Source organism: Salminus brasiliensis, chromosome 18, assembly GCF_030463535.1.
Source record: "Salminus brasiliensis chromosome 18, fSalBra1.hap2, whole genome shotgun sequence".
NCBI classification, from domain to species: Eukaryota; Metazoa; Chordata; class Actinopteri; order Characiformes; family Bryconidae; genus Salminus; species Salminus brasiliensis.
The window spans coordinates 10522695-10539198 of record NC_132895.1 but is presented as its reverse complement, the minus strand read 5'-3'; the positions used below and the strand labels follow the sequence as shown (position 1 = coordinate 10539198).

General features: G+C 43.0%; 1 protein-coding gene across 1 annotated transcript in view; it reads right to left on the bottom strand.

Moving 5' to 3' along the window:
• The window catches only part of sfswap (splicing factor SWAP), a 125048-nt gene that overhangs the window by 62108 nt on the left and 46436 nt on the right, over positions 1-16504 (bottom strand). Inside the window, exons 11-12 of the mRNA XM_072661297.1 lie at positions 13238-13322; positions 12588-12824 (exon numbers count right to left, since the gene is read on the bottom strand). Of these exons, the coding sequence (XP_072517398.1) occupies positions 12588-12824; positions 13238-13322 (322 nt within the window). The remainder of the gene's footprint in view (positions 1-12587; positions 12825-13237; positions 13323-16504) is intronic.

Genomic DNA, 16504 nt, shown 5'->3' with positions numbered 1-16504 from the left:
ACTAAATGACAGATTCTAAATATAATTAGAGCTTGAAATAATTGCAATTTCAGTCATTTATATGTTGAAAGCTGAAATATAGCACTATCTGCCTGCAGATATTGTTGTTTAATGATGTATGCAGCTCTCTGTAAAGGGAGCAAGGAGGTATTCGAGATTTAGCCAACAGCCAATGCATGCACTGTAACGTCGGCATCATCTCTAAGCCCCGTTTTCACAGTGAAAGCTTTCAAAAGTCTCAAAGTTTCAAAAGTGGACGGGAGGCCAAAAACCTATCCAGATACAATTAGCCAGGATCTAAGTGTGTATTTCAGTCACTGTGTTCTGTGTAGCCAATATAGCATGTGCTACATTGACTCGTTATAACCTGCATGTACCCAACCCTTGGGTTCTTCACTCCGAAAACTGCATTACTGTTTTAACTGACATCAGTTTCATAGACCCTAAAATGGAACCCTGTGGGACTCTAAACCAACAGGATAAATGCTAAACCAAACAGTTACCAAATCTTTCACAATAGTTTCTACAGGGCATCTGAATATTTAATCTAGGGTTCAAGGGGTTAAAGAGCTTGACTAGACTAAACTAGAGTGATCTGCAGGTGATCGAATCAGATAACTTCCCTACCTTCCATGTGCATCAACATCGAGTTTAAGCTACCTTTATACGTGTACCTCTCTTCTGGCTATAGAGGCAATCCAACACACTCTTTCTTGATTACACTTACTGGCTTGTAATTATTTACAGCCTCCTAATTTAACCCACAGAAAGCAGTTAAAAAAGACTTCAAGAGCATCTGAATGGAGGAATCAGGCAGATCTGCTTACAGCTGCAATAAAGAAGCCTCTTTAAAAAATACACACACAGCTAACAGTGATGGGGATTAACTCTTCCGAATTTCGAAGCAGCTCCTGCTAGCGCTGAGGGCTGTGTCAAGATTTTACAGTGGTAGCAGTTTTCAGTTTGTTTGGGCTTCATTAAGTTGCTTATGGTGCTGAACGGATGCCCAGGTTGAGTGGCGATGGCCTTAAAAACATCAAACTTGTAAATGAGGGAAAGCACAGAAAAGTTCTAATGACAAACTTCTTCTTATCTGCCTTTTTTAAGACAAGGTAACTTTGAAAACGCTGCAAAAAGAGGACAACGGCCAGTCCCTGACCAGCTCAGAGTTTATTAGCATGAAAGACGCACGGCGGGTGTTCTGATCTTTGAAAGCCTCTGTGGTCGCAATGCTTCAGACGGCCCCGGCAGCCGCAGCGACTCCTGGCCGCGCCTTTAAAAGCCGTCCAGCTAGGCTGAGACGGACTGTAGGTGGAACATGAACTTGACAATAGCTCAGTTTAGCTAAGCTTGAGTGGGCAGAGCATTCATGCGGCCCTCCAGTTCGTTCAGCGGACGTGAACGTCGGAAGAAAATAAGTCACCGCGTTACGCAAGCGCAGGGGTACGCTGTCCCTATGCCTCTTACTAAAAATAGGCCCCCTGCCACGCAGCATCATAGGAAAGAGCGTGTGAATACTACGGGTGAGGGAGCAAACCCAGCACTCGCTCGCCAGTCTGTAGAGGAAAAGGGCAGGAAGGAGGTGAGGAGGTGGGAGAAAGGGAATGGAGTGGATAAACAGAGACAGGAAGAAAATAAGGAGGAGGAAACCTTAACCCTCAAGAGTTTCTTCAAAGTCATACGACAGATTCCAGCTCCAGGCTTTCTGCTCCCCGGATCTAGCCTCATCGTAAGACTGCGCAATGAAGAAGCATGCAACACATTCATTAGAATATCCTGTACTGCAAACTGAATAGAATCAGAGTATCAACAACACTCCTACTGACTCGAAGGGTGTTTGTGCTTGTAGTTTGGTTTAATTGCATATTTGCAATCGAATCAAAAGAGGGGGGGGTACTTATGATGCCGGTATGACAGAAGGCTGCATATAGAGGCTGCATAAGGTGGATGTGTCCGTGGGTCAAGGTTTCAAGGAGACTTTGGCATTCGCATCGCATGTGGTACATGGGGTGGAATGAAATTGAGATCTCAAGGTCCCAAGAGCAATTATTAAATAAATTAATAATTCAATTATTAAATAAATTAAAAAGTCAAATATTGAATATAAAGAGGGGTAGGTATAAATAGGAAAAGCAGAAAGAAGAGAAATAATAATAATAATAATAATAATAATAATAATAAAAATAATAATAAAAAAGGGAAGCATCAATCTAATCACAATATGAGATGATGTGTGATCCAGGGAATAATTCTTATAGATCAGTATTAAACCATGATTTTGATAATCTACATGTGCTGATATGTTAACAGAATGTCCCAACTCACAGGAATCTTTACTGAGGCAGCTATACTAATGAACACAGTTCTAATGGTGGCTAGTTTGTGTGGTAGTGTGCGATTTGGGACACAGCCCCGCTAAACGAAAGCATCAGACAGGAAAAGTTAAAGCACAGGAATGTGGGAAGGTCTGCACGGAGACTCAGGACCCATGATGAAGCGGGCAGATTCGGAAGGCATGATGTTGATGGAGTGAGCGTGCAGGGGTGATCCTGTGCCTGTGCATAGCTCTGTCAATTTGGTACAGCCAATTAACTCACTTGGTCTTAGCTCTCCTAGCACTAGCAATGCTCATTAGGTGAAGACTTAACACGTCTCCTCCGATACATGCCAAGCCAGACACTGCCTCTTGTCGATCTGCTGCCGATGTGGCAAAGCTCCTCTCCCATGCTTATGCTGGCAAACATTGCTTTAAGAGTGATGAAGGGAGAGAGTGCATCTACCCACCCAAAAAGAGAGCACTGCTAATTGCAAAGCGGCCGTAGCGGGAGGGCATTAGATCACTGAGCCGCTTTGAGTCAGTTTACACCTTTTTTTTTTATGTGGTCACACTAGATTCAATCAATACAAAATCATGTTAATGAAGTCACTAATGCTTCACTTTTGAGAGGCAGCCATGGCTTAAAGGTTAGAGAGGTGGGCTTGGGCCCGGAAGGTTGCAAGTTCAATCCTCTGGACCAGCAAGAAGTTTTTTTTTGTTTGTTTTTTTTGTACTCCCTCAATGTTTACAGCCGAGATGCCCTTGAGAAAGTCACCTTAACCCCCCAATGGTTGCCCACTGGTCTGGGTGTGTGTTTTCACTACCCTAATCACTAGTAAGTTTGTGTGTGCACGCGCATGTTCACTGCCACAAGCCTTAACGCTTACATAGCTCTGCTCTCACCTTGATGAGGGAGCCCACAGACCAGCAGATGATAACAGAAAGCAATGGCTGTTAATAGGGTGAAAATTCACATTTTTAACATTTCAGAGTCACAACCTGGCCAATGATCAAAACACACATGCTGCCTGGCCAAATCAGCTAACGAACAGAACACACATATGCACTTGACTAATTGGTCCCAATTTATTTAATAAAAGCAATGAACTCATTAAACATCAGCGCTGTTCCAGTCCCTCAGCAGCCAAGTCTACAATACACACAGTCCTCTCTCACTCTCTCACTCACTCACCCTCTGCCTCACATACACTCACATTATCTGTCCAAAAGAACATAAGAGAAATTTCAAATCATCCTGCCCTGAAACACTGAAGCTGAACACTGGGGCAGCACATAGTCACAGTCCAGCCAATTGACTTTATGGACCAATAGAAATGCTCCAAAATGACTTGGAATAACATCACTTTACATTAACTTCCACTGAAAGTCGAGAAGGTTTGTTTTCTTCTGCTGGAAAGTCGTGTGTGAGACGTTCTGCTTATATAAGACCAGGCACACGCCAGTACATTTTCCCTACAGTCACAGCCAAAAATATCATTCATGGATACAGAAAGCGATTGATTTCAGCTATTGTTTTTAAAGGGTGTGCGCTACCAAATATCAAGCAGAGGGTGCCAAAAACATCGCCTAGTGCATTTCTGTGTGGAATGGAAAGATCAGACGTTACTTGTTCCTCTGCTTTTTTGCGTTGTTGCCAATGGAAATATACCATGGAAATTGACCAAATAGGAAATATACATGGACCGTACTGGACGAAGTACAGGGGTGCCGGCAATACTTTTGGCCATGACTGTATTCATGACGACAATGGAGGGGGTCGTCTTTGTTTACCTTGTGTAAGAACGTCCGCAGCTATAGCCGGCACACAGTGTTACATACAACATACAGTGTTACCAAGGAGATGCAGATTCGTGCCACCATTTGCTCAGACCCAAAACTAAACTAACGGGAAAGTAACATCACCCCTTTAGGAGAGGTTGTGGGTGGGAAGAATGGGTCAGCGTGGTCTGTACAGACCGCAGAGCGAATAGGAGGTGAGTAACAGCACATACTGAACCCGTTCAGACTGCGTCGCTAACCAGCATACACCAGAATACATCATGCTCAGATAATCGAACATTCCAAAATGTTACAAAAATCATCAAAAAATTTGATATACTCCAACTGACTGGAAGGACAAACAGCAGCACAGACTGGCACAGCCAGACTGACAATCAGGGCTTAAATAGGGATAAAGCTTGCACAGTGTAACCCTGGTTTTAGGTTAGCGTTTAGGCTAACGTCTTACCAGACAGCCTCACAAGCCCCTGATACAACTGCTTCTCCTGAGCTTCATACCTGAGCCATTTCTCTGAGGAACGGATGTTCCTGGCAAGAATGTCCCCCCACAGAATGGGACAAGCAAACACATGGACGTACGGGTGGATGTTATAAGTTTAGCACCTTCAACCACAGACGCAGCCCATTTTCTACTTTGGAAGGCAGTAAATCTAAGTAATATGGTGCCCACAGCACTTTTTTATGCTTTAAATAGCTCTAAATAATGTTACATAGCCTGCTGGAACATTGGGTCAGCATAGCTAGCTACTTCCTGACCAGTGCCCACAGAGGTAGTCTACTTCAGACTGTTCGATATGAAATTTTACACGAAGGCAGAAGAGAATCTTGAAAGAGGTCAGGGAGAAAAGGCTGGATATTTTCACATTTGTGCATCAATGGTAAAGAAATTTTGTTTTAGCGCAAACGTCCTTGACTGACAAAGATTTTGATGTCAGACGGCCAGAGAGGTTTGTGATCAATATGGAAGGGATCATATTAAAGGGCCAGAAGTGAATGGAGAGAGAGAGAGAGACAGGACAGAGTCTAGGATAAGTGCACTCACATGCTTTCTTAGGCATTTACTTTATTCTTTCATAGACGTGCTGCCTAGTTAACAAGTACTCATTCCCTCCGATTCCCTTTGATGGCTGGACAGACTGAAGCGGTGCATCATCTCCCTTCATTTTGGTAATGATGTGCACACTTCAGTTCTAGCAATCACACACTACACACACCACCAGAACCTAGATTTAATGACCTCAACAACCAAGAACCGGGGGAAGAATTTCAAAATGGGCAATCCCCTGAGGCTACCCGTCCTTCAGAAATTGCACTGCGATTGCCCAACTAGAACAGAACAGAAGTAAACTGGAAATTCTAAAGTTTCATCCAGTGTTTCTTCCAGAATCAGGAGTACTCTGCTCCAGCCTCTACTCACCGAGGTTGGCCTTCCACTAGTAATGTGAGGTGTTGGTTGATCAGTCCTGGATCACAAAAGCCACTCGAACCAGTCCCAAAAATGTACTAGACCGAGCTCCATCATCACTCCTGAGAGCACAGTTTCACTGCTCCACAGCCATGTACTCCCCTAGCAGGACACCAGCACTTTTGGTGTCCTAAAGAACCACCATTTGCAAAGAGTGCAAATTTACAAACCTTTACACTGGTAAAAAGCCTTTTCTATCCCAAGAAGGGTCTTTACACTAAAATAGGTGCTTCAAAAAAGTCTGTACTTCTAAAGAAACATTTTTTCAGATGAAGGTTCTTTAGACAGCTCTTCACACTAACAAATGTGCTGCCAAGGGTTCGAGTGATGTTGTAGAAGAACCACTATTGATTCCCTAAAGGACCATTTTTTGACAAACATCACACACAGGTGCTTTAAATGGTTCTTTGTGCAATGCCACAGAAGAACCACTTTAGATTGCATAAAGAACCTTTATTTGAACATTTTTTGGTTCCCTAACGAACCATCAAGTAAAAAAGACACTCAGCTGTAAGGAACCTCCAAATTGGAAAAGAATCTAATCTAATCCAATTATGGTTCTTTAAACTTTTAAAATGGTCCTTTGCACTCACACAGGTGCTTCAAAGTTTCTTGGAGCAATTCTACAGAAGAACCACAAGACTACAAACAAGACTACAGTTAACATAGCAATCCTCCAAAACCTCTACAGTTCCCACAATACCATGTAAATCCACCAATTTCTGGGTGGCACCTGCGCTAGAGAAATGACCATATTTATCCCAACAGCGTGTACCGTGTATTTTTCTGAGCACTGACCCGTTACCCCTGTGCCGTGACGGTTACACTCCTAGTCAACACAGGGATATTTCAGTGCAGCTAAATTCACAAACAAGGGCTTTCCACAAACTTTCCACTGCTAGGACTGTCAATGTTTGGTTCATGCTCATTCTTCCAGACAGCCAAAGGCTTCCTAAAACAAACACACCGATCTGAGACTGACCCTAACCAGTCCTTGAACCATGGCTCTATATCAAACGTGGTGTCAAATAATGTGCCGCACTGTACCAGCCTACACAAGCAGAACTGTAATGCTTTGATCTCCAAGGCATTTCAACTCTAGTTCTCAAGGTAATACAAATAAGAAGACATATTTACAAAAACATACAAATATATAAATCTCAATTAATGAACACCACACACAATGCTGCTTTTCACAAAACAATGACTATTCCTCCATTGCAGTATTTGCCCATGTACAAGACGTCCTGCTGTATTTCATAATGAGACCTTTCTGCAGGACACACTTCTGCATGCATTTTGTCCCAACTTCCTTTTTCATTTCAGAAGAACAACATTTTCAAATAGAAAGGGCTTATGTCAACCCTCTCTCACACTCTAAGCAGAAAGAGTAGTGCTGTTAAAGCTACCATTTCAGCACTTGCACACCTACACCAGTGTTTGGCCAGCCAGCCCTGAAGCCTAAAAGTGTGTGATGTGGCAGCAGCTTTGACTCAGAAAATAAGCTGAGATAGGAGAGGACCATTTACTCGTCTGTTCAGCCAGACAAAACCCCACGCAAAGTCAAAGCAAAGTCACAGGCACCCAAAAAAAAGAAAGAAAAAGAATTAAGCTCTACTGTACCACGAGGTCAGACCTTGTTGCACAAAAATGGCTAAAACCAAGCCTTCTTTGGAAGAACCCAGACCACACATTTATGTGACCATGTCAGATGACTGAGAAGGTCAGCTTGTTGCCGGCAACCACTTTCATATCAATAGCTTCCCATATCAAATCCAGTCCTGATATTTCCAGAGGTCTAAAACACCATTTATAATCTCTTATGCTCAGTGGCCCAGAGTGCACGTTAACCCAGGGCTTCCGATTGAATTCTGGGCAATTCTGAGTCCATGGCATCTGGTAGCGTGGAACAGATGCAGGAGTGTTTCAATACAATTCATTTTAGAGTCTGACTTTGTGCCAAATGTCTGAATATAGTGCAGAACGATGTGCATTCAGGTTTGAAACGATTTGGAAAACTGAGTTCAAGGTTTGATCAAATTTTTAATCTCTTGCTTTGCTTTTATGTTCCAATTATACACCACACAGACCAGTTCAACTAAATATTCACACACACACACACACACACACACACACACACACACACACACACACACACACACACACACACACACACACACACACTAAGCATCACTCTCGGTTTCTGATTTATTCCAATATGCTGCACACTGACTCCTGGTTAGCTGTGGTGGGTACCACAGGTCTCAATGTGCAAGGGCAACGAAGGCCATCCTAAACAGGCCAGGTGGAACCAACAAAAGGACTACTGTGTGATGGTTATGAGAGGAATACCTCACAACAGATCAGTCAATCACTGTCCACCATCAAAAGGGTCTGGACCATGGAGCAATGGAAGAAGGTCGTCTGGTCCCGTGCCCTGTTTTCTTATTGTTTTGCCTACAGGGGAAAAAACTGATTTTGGAAGAACACTACTGGGAGGACCTGACTGCATTCAGTGACCAGAGCGTTAGTAAGGTCGGGTGTTGGATGATCACCACTCCAGAGCACCATTCCAGAGAACACCGTACACCACACTGCTCCATGGCTCAATGTTGGGTGGGGTTTATACTCCTCTAGCCCACACCAGGCATCCAGTGTCTCCTATTGTACTATTGGCAGTACTTCTCTACAGGGGCTAGACAAGCAGTGTCAGCAATAGGTGCAACTAGAAGCAGCGTCCACAAACATTTGGACATACTGTTCATCACCATGTCACGAAGAGCTTGTATGCTTAAGCTAACCTAAGCAGCAGGAGCCAAAAACAAGCTAAAAGGCAAACACACAGCTCCTTATTCCGCCCCCTCAGTCTGCCTTGTGGCTGGTAAGTAGTGCATAAGCTCATAAAGAAGATATAAGAGCCGGGGGGAACCGGTAGCCGAATCTGGGCATCAGTAATCACAGCATGCGACTGTGATCCTTTTACAGTCCATCGATACAGATTAGGCAGCTCCGGGCCAATCAATAGTCCTGCAGTCTAACCCAGTGTGCCACTGACTGAGGGCTACCTTGCTGCAGTGCCATTTGTTTCACTTTCTCTAAGCCTTACTCGGCCCCTCCGTGGCGTTCGTCTTGGTGAGCTAATTAGCCCGACGTTCCGCTGAATAACAGGTCCACGGCTGCGGCCGCTGTCAGGCAGCTGAAGTCTAAACTGCATGATGGAACGCTCTGGAGTTGGCGATGGATGGCGCACTTGGCGCCGGCGGTTTTAGAATTAGTCAGATAAGATCAACTTCAAAACGCCTAATTCATTATGGGAAAATAACAGGATCTGCATGCTAGGCATTAAGAGTGTAGCATATCTTAAGCTCATGAGGGCGTTTGTCCCCAGCCTGAACTGTGGTGGATGAGGAGCTGGAAGCAAGACTTGTTCTTCAGTGACGCAGCGTGCGGAGGCCTGACTGAGAGGTGTCGTCCTCTCACGTTAACCCGGCGACAAACTTCCACTTAATTAGAGAGGACAGTTAGCGCCGCTGGTGAGGATCCCATTCAGCCAGATCCATTACATCACATGACTCATTCTTCCGATGCATGCAATTTAATGCCTTTACAGTCACTGCGACACGGCTGCCAGCAGGTCATCCTCTCCAGTAGAGAGAAATTACTAACGATGCACATTACTCTTCTGAGATGTGACGGCACTGCTTTAGTTAATAGGGTTAATGGACTTCATATATTGTTGCATAAAAAAAAATTTAAAAAAAAAAAAAAAAAAGGAAAAAGGGGGGAGTCATACTGAAGATTATATAACTCTAGTCTACAAAGTTTCCCTACTGGGGCCATTTCTCACACCCGCAGCGCATCGAGGGATAAAATAAAAATAAAAATAACGCACATGAAAGCAATGCTAATACATGCACTGCCTTTTTTAAACCGAAACAAAGGGAAGCTACAACAATCCTGCCTTCAATTACGTGTTTAAAACTGAATTCATTCGAGCACACATCCCTGTAGTATTCTCGGCACCCAGATGAGCTAAAAAGGCTGTCACGATTGATCTTACGATAAAAAAAAAAATAAATAAATAAAATTTAAAAAAAAGAGTAAAAAGCAAAAAAAGCTCATTAAACAAAATCCTCGAAAGCACCTCAAATTACTAGCATGTTTCAGTGTTTTACTGAAGTTTAAAGAAGAGAAATGCTGCATGCCGAACACTCTTAATCATCCAACAGGCAGAAGATCAGAGAGTCAAACGAGACTAAACATGGTTGACCTTCTATGAATTGGGCAATGGGTTTAAAACAATGCTTCACACTTGACCATACACACCTCAGGGCAAAGCTCCAACAACTGGACCTGTGGTAAACCTGCAAGTGTGATAGGATGATTGATCCTAAGGCATTGATACTTCTGATATTGATGTTATTTTGAGATGTAGTCCAGGTTAATGTCAGTTTGTTTATCAAAATATAAACTGCTAATGCTTTTAAATACAAAAATGTAAATAACTGTAGAAACCAAAGAACCCTCCTTTATGTGCTAGGGATTTTTTTTTATTAAATACTGGTCAAAAACTATCATCAGAATATTAGTCTCAGTAATAATATGGTAAAATATTGTATTAAATAAAAAATGTACTGTCTTAGACATGTGTATTATTTTTCTCCCAATTTGGTACTGTCAATTAAACTGCCCAGTCGCAGTTCCCCCTAGCACCAGTACTGCTCCCGATACTTGGGTAAGGGGTAAGGACTTATGTCTCCTCTGATACATGCAAGCCACTTTTCAAACTGCCGCCGATGCGGCGTCACCAGGCAGCTGACTCCGTGGGTCCGCAGTCCCGCCATACCAGGTAACAGACACCTTTGTCGGCCAACATTGCTTTAAAAGTGATGAGGGGAGAGTGTGCCATCTACCCACCCAGAAAGAGCAGGCCAACTGTGTTCGGTCAGGCTCTGGTCTACTACATTCCCCTAGCTGTATTATTGTTTATAATTAGTCTACAGTTATAAAAACACGGCCTGCAGTCTACTTGGTCCGCAAAGTCCATATGTACAGTCAAGATTTCAGAATTGCAGTTGGTGTGAGTGCTAAAAAAAAAAAAAAAGTTTGTATTTTGTGATATATAAGAATTCCAGCTACTTCGCCGGTGGTATGTTATTAAAAATCTCAGGAAGGGCCTCAGAGTGGCTCAGCAGACCAAGACCCTGCCACAATAGCTTATGATTGCAAGTCTGAAAGCCTGGTCATTAGCAATTGACCATGCCCTGTCTGGGTGGGTAGACGGCGCCCTCTCCCCTCATTACTGGTCGGCACAGGCGTCTGTTGGCTGATTTATCAGAACTGAGGATATGGTGCTTTCCTCCGAGCAAGTTGGCTGCCTAGTAATGCAGCTTTGGCTGCAGTTCATAAAAAAGTGGCAGTGGCTGACTTGTATTGGAGGAGGCACGCGCTTGTCCTCATCCTCCTAGTGCTGGGAGCATTGCTAGTGATAGGTGGAGTGCTATTGCTACATTTTCAAGAAGGGTCCTGAATCAGAAACTTCTCACCCTGGAACCATTGAGTTTCCTAATTGTGTAACATGCTTCAAATGTAAGTCACTCTGAATTAGAGGGTCAAGTCATCTAAAAGAAATGCCAAGCAATGGAAAAGCAATGGCATTAAAACGTTCTCCATCTTGTCTGTATTTACAATGACTGCTACATTCTTTCCATTCGGTTTTCAGGTCTGGTAACCTTGCAACCTTAGCAAAGAGAAAGAGAAGCTGACAATTATTCAGATGGAAAAACCTTATCAGGGAAAAATATATATGAAATATATATGGAATAAACAAAGAAAATGGACACTCATTCTGCCCTGCTTGCATCATTAAGTAGAACTGTTTGTGTTTAGATTTTTTATTTATTTATTTATTAATGGATTTTCTGTTCTTTTCTTTTAGCTTCTTTGTCCTTGTTTCCTGAGATAACCTCCCATGAACATCACTTTTCCCACATTTCTCTTATAGCAGCCTCATGATCAAGGGCAGGAAATGCCTGGAGATCCTTAGCAGTGACCCTAAGGTTTTTGATCAGTTGTGTACAAGTACTACAAACAACTACTGCCCTTACACAGATCTTTGTAGACGCCCACGCTCCTAAGAAGAGAATCAACTGTGCTTTAAGTCTTTAAATAGCCTCTTGTAAACCTTTACAAGTCTTACAACTTGTCTTCCTGTGGGAATTCTGCACAGATCTAAAATTGAGCATTTCTTCCACAATCTAACCAACGTCTGAACATACAGTGACGATGTGGTCCTTTATACTGTCCTAGAGCAGGGATCGTCAGCGCTATACGTAAAGGACCAGTGTGGCAGCAGGTTTTCGAGCACACTTGTGTAATCGGTTGTTCTTGGTCTTTAAACAACTGGTCAGTTGCATCTGGCTGAAATGGAAAGCTGCAGCAAGAGCATGGCAATATGCTTGCAAGCACCTACTTCTAGCAACGGAAAAGGCTGCAACTGCATCTAATTCTAGATAATCCTATAGCAAAGTAATTCATCACAGAGAGTGATTTTCATAACGTTCAACAAATTGCTTCTTGTCCCTTTCAGCCTACACAGCGCTTCAGTGCAGTTTGCTGAGAATAGCCTTGTAGCTCCTCAATAAGGGGTGATTAAATAAATGAGGAGGTGATTATGTAACTTCCTAGCTGACTTTTGTGTTCTGTCTGCACAGCGGAAATATAAAAGGCATTAATTGGCAGCTGAACGAAGGTGCACTAGTTGGCATTCACCGTGAAGAAAATCAGGCGATTTGGCAGAGCCAAGCTAGAAGCGTCACCTTCATCGCAGAATCACAGAGGCTTCAGGCGCTGCTTGAGTCGTAGGCCTGAGTCGTAAGCCCTGTCCCTACAGAAACCTACTCAAAGTGAGGAGTAGCAACACGTTTCCCTTTCTATCCTAGTTTGAGCCTGCCTACAACTGTGAGAATCTGTGCATGGGTTGGGGAGCAGAGGTTGGGAAGGTACCTTGCTTAGCTTCCAGCTCCTCAAGAGACAGCGTGGGCTTCTTCTCCTCAGGCTGTGGGGGAACCAGAGCTTCTCGGTGCACCTCCAGCCCTGCCACGGTCTGCTCTGCTCCCTGCTGCTGCTCCTGTTTCTCCCGGTCCTCGTCCGAGTCGTCGTCCAGCCGCACCCGGTTCTTTTCCAGAGGCAGCATGTCGTTCTCTTTGGACTTTATGGCGAAGCAGATGGGTGCAAAGGACGCTGGGAAGCGAGAAATCAAGGTACAGTGTTATGACTAAATCTGTCTCATTTAGGCATGGCCATTAACCTTCCTCGCCGGGCAGAAAATGTGCCCTGCACTGACGGTCATTAGGACCAAAAGACAGGATCATTACGGCCTGGCTCATAGCTCACCAGAATGAGGGCTAACACGGTGACAACCTCGCAATGATACTCAGCTTCCCCCTCTCCCTCCAAGTGTACCCGTATTAAATCGGGAAATATTCAGGACAACAGTAACAATTAACCGAGTTAGAGAGGTCCTAATTGTGCCAGAGCAGGAGTTCTCCCTCTCTCCCACTCTCTCTCTCCCTCTTTTTTCTGTATTAATTTGAACCAGACGGGTGGTCTGGGTCCTGAAGGGAGATTTATCAAGGCGTGTGACCCAATCTTACCTTTAATGAGTTTGCCCTCGTTATTCTGTTTGTCAGAGGAACAGTTCTCTGCGTCGTCTCCCTCGCTACTCTGCCCACCAGAACCCTGAAAGAAAGCCAGAGATGGGAAGAGTCATGCACCTCACTAGCAACACAAACGCACAGCTCACGGTAGTTAAGAACGGCAGAAGGACAGAGAGGGAAAAAAAGGCGCTTTCTCAAAAGGCTACGACGAGCCTACTAAAAGGCTTCTGCTTATGGTGCTTCATAATGCTACTCTTAGCCACTTTGTGTGCTTTCAGTGGGCCAGAGAAAGATATGATTAAGACATTACAGAGCTGGAAAAAAGAAACGAACTTGCTAAGCAAAGCCAGTGTCGCAGCAAAGAGAGCGAATAAAAGAGAAGTAAAAAAAAAAGAAAAAGAAAAAAGTCTTGAACGTATCTAGCTAGGTGAATGGCTTGCGCTGTACTGACCACCAAGAACAGAGGCCTGGTCAGACTAGCTTTTGTCAGCGGAATTCTGGGAGCGAAATGACATTAATTTCAATTGAACTGGCTGTGATGAGCGCTTCCGCGTTGCTGACTCACAGTGGGAATAACTACGTTTCGGGAATTAAATTCCATGTCAAGTTCAACTGCGGTGAACCTCCACCCACCCACACACACACACACACACACACACACACACACACACACACACACACACGTTCATGTCCTTCACTGACAGAGCCACCGCGTTGGGCTTCTTGTAGGAGTAGATCAAGCACCTCACTGCTGCCAACCACACTGGTCACCTACACTTTTTGGCTATGGCTTAATGTGTAGCACTATGCTTTTGGGAGCATAGTTGCTCCAAAATGGCAACTTCACAGAAGTAAAATATATATATATATATATATATATATATATATATATATATATATATATATATATTCATATGAGCATTTCTATTGCGCCATTTATCATGAAATTATGATGGAACACAACAAACAGCAGTTTCTCATAAATAAATCTCAGTGTTCTCATAAATAAAGGTGCTATAAAGGGTTCCTCAAGCGATGCCATAAAAGAACCAGAATCGGTTTCATTAAGAGCCGTTGGTCTTTCAGAGCTTGGACAGAAGACCATAATAATCATAAAGGACCTTCCCTTCTACTCCTTTATACCTTTAAAAGGTTCTTTAAACACATTTCTTTTACAAAACTGTATGGGGTCACGATTTGATGCACAAGGTCGCACGGAGAACACACTGCATGCGCTATTAGGGTAAATATGGTAATTTCACAAGCATGTGTCTCACCTGGAAGCCTTAAGCTGTTGGACTTGTGGGGTATTGTGGGATTATTGCTGTGTGTAGGTAGGTGTGTGTGTGTGTGTGTGTGTGTGTGTGTGTGTGTGTGTGTGTGTGTAAATATCGAACATGCTAACGTTTAGACTTTACTGCTTAATTAACACACTGCAGGCTGTATTCACTACCTCAGGGGGTGCTATACAGCACTTCACATGAAATGGAGAAAAACTGGGTTAATCTTGTGAGTCAGCCCAATGAATTTTGGGGCCAAAAAAAGGAATTTGTAGCTATAATTATACATGCTCTTCATGTGCACACACATTGGGTATACACACACACACACATTATATATATATATATATATATATATATAAATATAAATAAATACACACACCTATGTGTGTATATATACACACGTGTGTGTAATATATATATATATATATATATATATATATATATATATATATATATATATATATATATATATATAAATAAATACACACACCTATGTGTGTATATATACACACACGTGTGTGTAATATATATATATATATATATATATATATATATATATATATATATATATATATATATATATATATATATATATATATATATATTACACACGTATATACACACATACTTGTGTGTATTTATTTATATTATTATTATTATATTATTTATACACACACACACAGCTTTAGTACCAAACACCAAGCAGGTGCTGCTTTTTGTTCTTGTCCATGTTCACTGTAATCTATTTTTGGACACTGACGACAGCTCAACAGAACATCACATTCTCCTGAAAAATCACACTCCACTTCCACTCAACTCTGGAGTCTATCATCTTTCTTTTTCGTGATGATCATCATCATTATCCTACTCTTTTTTTTAATGTTAGCACTGCTGCTGACCGTAAAGCTGTATTCAAACAACCCATTCCTAATGGCAGGGAGAAAGGCTCAGTTTTGGAAAGTGTAAGCCCTGTGTGAAATGAGCAGTCACCTTCTGTCACATACCACTGCCATGCTCTTAGCTGCGCTATTAATTAACTATTAATCATCACTACTAGCTTTAGTAGCACAGACAGCAGAGCTGTCAGAGCAGTTCATTACCGTTTCTGACTAGACAGGCTCCGGGTCTTGTCTGGATCTTTGGGTTTTGTTTTTAAAGAACGTATGAAATCTCAGGTGGTGCAGCAATTTGTGGAGAGGACAGTAACAATGCAAAGCCATGCATTCTTAGTAGTATGTGCAACGCTGTGCCCAGGGGAACTACGGAACTAGGGATGTCGACCCTGGCCGGCAATCTTTTGGTCTAGCCTGCCTCATCTCACTTCCCCAAGCCTACGCAAACTGCAAATACCTAGTGTGATCTGCCAGAGTAATGAGCACATACAAAAAGGATAGATAGAGAGGAAAAAGGAAAGAGAGAGAGAGACAGAGACAGAAAGTGGGGGCAGAAAGGAGAGAGAGGAGAAAGGGCGGCTGGCACGAAGGTGATGGAAAATGAAGGCTAGGTTACATCACTAATAGAAGTTTTTCAATATTTTACAGTTCCATTAAGGAAGTGTCTGTGGCTCGTCAGTACAGCCCTGTGTAAGATGAGGGGTCGCAAGGCCATTAGCCTGCCTAAAAATCTTTCTCCCAGCAGAGGTGGGAGATGACGAGAGAGCTGATGGGAGAGCAGAAAAGGAGATTAGATTTGGGACAGGCCACTGAATAGAAACAGTCAGAGAAGGGGGGGTGGGGGGTTAAGACTGGGTAAAGAATGGCTTAAATACATATTCCAACATCCTAAAGGCAGCGCTATTCGTCTGCTTTGATATACAGAAGCTCTTTAGAGCTTTTCCACCTTGCTGCTCGGCCCCGCATGGAATTGTCTGGGTTGTCTGAAGGTTCTCTGGGCGCTCGGTCGTTGCGAGATCCTACATGGATGCATTAGTGATATTATTTATGCACATTAATATCAGAGTGGACCTCTTCTATAGCTTGCT